The 4,774-nt window shown below is 41.3% G+C and overlaps 1 protein-coding gene across 1 annotated transcript; it reads right to left on the reverse strand.

Moving 5' to 3' along the window:
• Nucleotides 1-764: 764 nt before the first annotated feature.
• LOC101334845 (succinate dehydrogenase [ubiquinone] cytochrome b small subunit, mitochondrial-like) lies at nucleotides 765-1,510 on the reverse strand. Its single transcript, XM_004325692.4, has one exon. The coding sequence runs from the start codon at nucleotides 1,497-1,499 to the stop codon at nucleotides 1,020-1,022; it is 480 nt and encodes a 159-aa protein (XP_004325740.3). The 5' UTR covers nucleotides 1,500-1,510; the 3' UTR covers nucleotides 765-1,019.
• Between the last annotated feature and the right edge of the window lie 3,264 nt (nucleotides 1,511-4,774).

Genomic DNA, 4,774 nt, shown 5'->3' on the forward strand with positions numbered 1-4,774 from the left:
TCATTATTAAGGACCTTGATATATATTGTTCAGTTGCTTTCTGGAATGTTTTCACCATTTGAACTTGAGATTATATGAGCATGTCCTAATCTATCCATAGATCTTTATCAGTGTTAAATATTACACACATGTAAATTATATATGCACATATATATTTAAATATTTAATAATTTGGTGGGTGAAATCGTCATTTACTTTTTTTTTTTTTTTATTATACAGCATTTTTATTTTTAAAAAAACTTTACCTTCATAGAATACATTTTCACATTAGAGATTCCCACGGTGGGAAAACAACAACTTATTACTTACAATTTTATATTTGTGAACAGATTATTTTAGGACCAGTAAAATAAACACATTTGAGGATTAAGTCTCCATTTAGAACCTGTAACAATTTGAAACGTCTATAAAGGGACCTCCTCCCTACATGAAACTTCTCTATATTCAGAAACTATCCAGGTTCTTCTTCCTAGGATCTAGAAATCAGTAATGTGAAATATCAGCATTTCTAATTTTCAAATCTCCCTATAGGACACGTAACCATCAGTAACTGGTATCGACTGAAAAGAGGGGGGGGATGTTTACAAAAACGAAACACTGCCTAATTTTCTGCAAAGTCTTTACTTATGAATTAACAGTCATTCCCTTTCTCCATCATCCTAGGACAAATATAGAAGTTTGATCAAATATTGAGAGTAATAAAGCTGAATTCCCTTTAAGAGTCTGATAAATTAACAGGCAAAGGCTCATATATAATGTTTATACTGTGAGTCTTCTGAGAAGCTGTGAGACACCCCATTAACTCTCCAGAATACAAAACTCAGTCTCACAACTTCTTGGATACAATTTCTCTCAAATCTTTCTTCAAAGATTAAACTCTAAACATAACTGGCTGATTAGGAGAAGAGGTTTACCAGCGGACTAATCTGTTATTTCCTTCTTATTGTGAGTTGAAATGGCATGACATAGCAGAGGCAAGCAGGTGTACAATCAATTCTCAAGGTGTTAAGTCTAAAGGGTCAGAGCTTCCACAGCATAGCCACAGCTTTGCAGATGCCCACATCATGATAGTTGAAATAACAAAGCCCAGCAAATGTGAACGCCGAGAGCACCAAAAAGCCTGCCTTGGCAGCTTTCTGCAACGCAGCCCCTCGAACATAGTCAGTAACAACTTGTCCAATGCCCCAGTGACTATGAAGAGTGAGGGCTGCAGCCAGAGGGTAGTCCACCGCAGAGCAAGGATTCAAATAAGCAGCTGGAATTAGGCCCAGGAGCAAAACGCTGACAACCCTCTCACCAGTCCAGTGGAGAGACGCAGCCTTGGAACCAGAATGGTGGCTGGGTGACAGGTGAATGTGCTGTATTCCACACCATCCTGGAGTTGATCGGTCCTGGAGAAATGCTGAGACATGAGCCGGTCTGACCACTGGGGTTCGGAGGAAGAGAGCTCGCCCACCTCCGGCACCGCAGAGGACACTCAGCCTCCAGAGAGTCGCCATGTCGCTCGGGAAGGCTCTACTTTTATTACAATTAATTTAAAAATTATCCCTGGAGTGTTGGAGCAATTATCTATATCTTTGTTTAGTAAGTATTTTACCTCTAGGGAGTATACATTTTTCCCTCCTGCTCCTGGAATTATAGGTGGACCTTGATAGAAAGTCTCCTTACTCTACATATACATTTCTTAAATTTGGCTACACAGCCCCTCAGTTTCTCACTTTTCAAAATGAAGAGAACAAATAGCATAGGAGCCCCAGAAGGAGAATGTCCAGCTGGCTGGTGGTTATCAATGCATGGCTTGCTAATATTCTAATTCCTCCCTCTCTGGTGCTGTTTGTGGTTTTGGCTAATGCTTGTTCACTTACACAAATGGTTACTGACCCAGAGGTTCAGGGTATCAAGTTTTGAAGTGTAGCCCATTGTGGGCTTGGGATGCCCCTGGTTTCAAAAGCAGGTCCTTCTCTCAAAGTGGAGAAAGAAAATATTAAATGAAGGCAGGTAGAAGAACACCAGTATACATAGATACTATGTATAAGAATATAAGATATTCTTTCACCAAACCTTTTTTTTAGCGCTTCTGCTATGAGGTCGTTGCTGTGTGAGGTGCAAGGGAGACAAGGTGACACAGGAATATTGATGGACTTTGTACCTGGTCAGGGACTCGGGCCCAGAATTGACCATGACACTGAATGGTCAGGCCTGCCCCAAAGACGATATTCTTAGAAAGTGCTTTGAGGGTGCCATGGAGGTGCTAAGTCCTTCCACCAGTGAGGACCAGGGAAAGTTAAATCTAAGAGGTGACATATTAGCAGGGCTCTGAAAGCCATGGAGGCCACTGCTGGGTAGCAAAGGGAGGAACATGTTTTGAACAAGGCATAGAGGCATGAAAAATTGTGGCCCTGTTTGGGAATCTAGGCTAGGGTGTCTGGTACTCTTGTGTCTTAAAATGTGGCCAAGAAAGTAGACAGGTAGAGAAAGAAGACAAGAAGGTAAAGGTGGACCAATCTTGCAAAAGGCTTTAAATGCCACATTTAAAAAGCAAAAAGCAAGCTTACCTGCCATCAATGGGCAGCCATCAAGGTTTGTGAGTGGGAAATAATTAATACCCCTCCAAAGATCACAGTCAACATAGATAACTTGAACTCCATGCAAATGCCAGCTAGCTACAGAAATGGAGCTCCCAACACCATCCACTTGCTTTCTGCATAGAGGTTCCCATCCCTTTATTTACTGACTTTTATCTAAACCTCAAAAACACATTTGTGTTTATTAATGACTGTCTATAGTATATCACAATTGTGACATTTGAAAACCTGAAGTCATTTGAATTATGACATTGCCAAGGAAACAACAAATTCCTTTACATTTGAAAGCTTCCCAATTCTATCTGCCGCCATGGTGTTGGAACAAGAGCTTAAGGGTTTTCAAACTCCAAGCATGTTTCATAGGAAGAGGAACCAAGCATGAAGTATTTCAAACATTAGCTGTTGTTGTTTTTTTTTTTTTACACTATGAATATGTCAAGGTCTTCAACAGGAAAGGTCCATTGTCTCTAGTGTAGTGATAGTAAAATACATAATGTGATATGATTATGCACACTTTAAAATGATGCATGTGCAGGACAGGGATGAGAGCAGAGCAAAAGGGAAGACAGACTCAGTGCTGTATGATGGGGAGAGTTGGATGCAGGGTGAGACAGTCCTGGCTCAAACCCCAGCCTCAGTGTCCTCTCCTCTAAGGAATCATTGTCAAGGTTCAAGGGGACAGAATATACCAAAGACATTAATGCTGAATCCAAGCAAGATCTCATTTACATGCAATCTAAACCATGGTGTCATGAACCCTACTGACTTGATTACAGGGTCTCATTTCCTCTCATCAGCATCTTCCAATTCTTTATTGGATCCCCAAAAGGAGTATATCATACACTCACAGTTATCAACTAGTTACCACAGCCTGGTCGGTTGTTTGTCTGGTTAAGCTTAGGTTGTATCATATAATGTAAGGTTTCTACAATAGCGACACCCCTGAATCTCAAGGGCTTGACACCCACTGTCTGTATGGCTGGGGAGGAAAGGGCTGGGATGTGGACACTGGCCTCCCCCCCATTCAGAGTCACGTTTTCACTGGATCCTAAGAAAACTTTGCTCCACCCAGAATTCCACAAAATCTCCCATGAAATCAATTCCTTCATCTACCCTCTTCCATGTCTCCTCTCCTGCACGCAAGTCTCGGAAAACAAACTTTCAAACACCACCTCCATCTCTCCAATGATAAGGTATGGTTTGCAGAACATTCTAAATCCATTTCCTCTCACTAGTCCCTTGCCAGGCTCCAACTCTAGACCAAGACAGCCTAACTTAGCCACTCACACCTCACCAGTGACTGACCAAGATAACATGTGAAATAGAAAATGGATTTGCATTTCTAAACCCATGCTGAAATCCTGTCTCTAAATCCTATCAGGATGGAGGGGTGACTTTTCAAGAAATAAGATTTGTAAACAGATGCTCTCAGGACAGAGGCAACAAAGTTGTCCTCCAGTTTCCTCCTCTAAGAGCATAACAAAATGGTTATGGCTTTTAAGTGATTATTTTTCTGGCTTCTACCCAGGACAATTTCAAAAATTTAAGGTATTAATTTCAGCCAGAGCAGCCTGTTACTTAAAATCTTGGCACAAAGAAGAAGAAGAAAAGACAGAAAAAGGAAAAAGAAAGAAAGGGAAATGAAGGAAGGAAGGGAGGGTGAGAAGACAACCCTTTCTTCTTTTTCTTACCTAGGAGAAATTATAGCATTCTAGAACTTGTCAGGAACATAAAGATCATCTAGTTCTATGACCTTTTGCAAAGAAGGAAATCTGAGGCTCAGAGAGATGAAGATATGTATCTAAAACCACAGAACCAGTGAATGGATGAACTGAAATTTTGTACAGCAATTTCCACAGTCCCCTGTTGCCTAGATAAACAACAGCTTAGGTAAGAGGTGATTTTCTGGCCCAAATTTGAATTGCAGAATCCAGCCTCCCATTTGTATAATGGTACTTTATTTTTATGCTCGGAGAACAGCGCTTGTTTGAGCTCCTGGCCACCCGCCAGAGGAGCTGGGCTCTGGACAGGCATCATGGGACTGCAGTGAATGGGAGGGAGGCGGCCAGCTGGGAGGAGAATCTTGGCTCTCTACTGAGGAGTGTGTAGGAATCCTGCACAAGAAACTATTGAGAAATCCCTTTAGGATGGTAAACAACATCAAGTGCAGAATTGTAGGCCAGGATGAA

The sequence above is a fragment of the Tursiops truncatus genome, chromosome 5 (assembly GCF_011762595.2).
Source record: "Tursiops truncatus isolate mTurTru1 chromosome 5, mTurTru1.mat.Y, whole genome shotgun sequence".
Lineage (NCBI taxonomy): Eukaryota > Metazoa > Chordata > Mammalia > Artiodactyla > Delphinidae > Tursiops > Tursiops truncatus.

Bases quoted from the DNA above. Each gene is read 5' to 3' on its own strand.
- LOC101334845 (XM_004325692.4), bottom strand. From the start codon at position 1,499: ATGGCGACTCTCTGGAGGCTGAGTGTCCTCTGCGGTGCCGGAGGTGGG.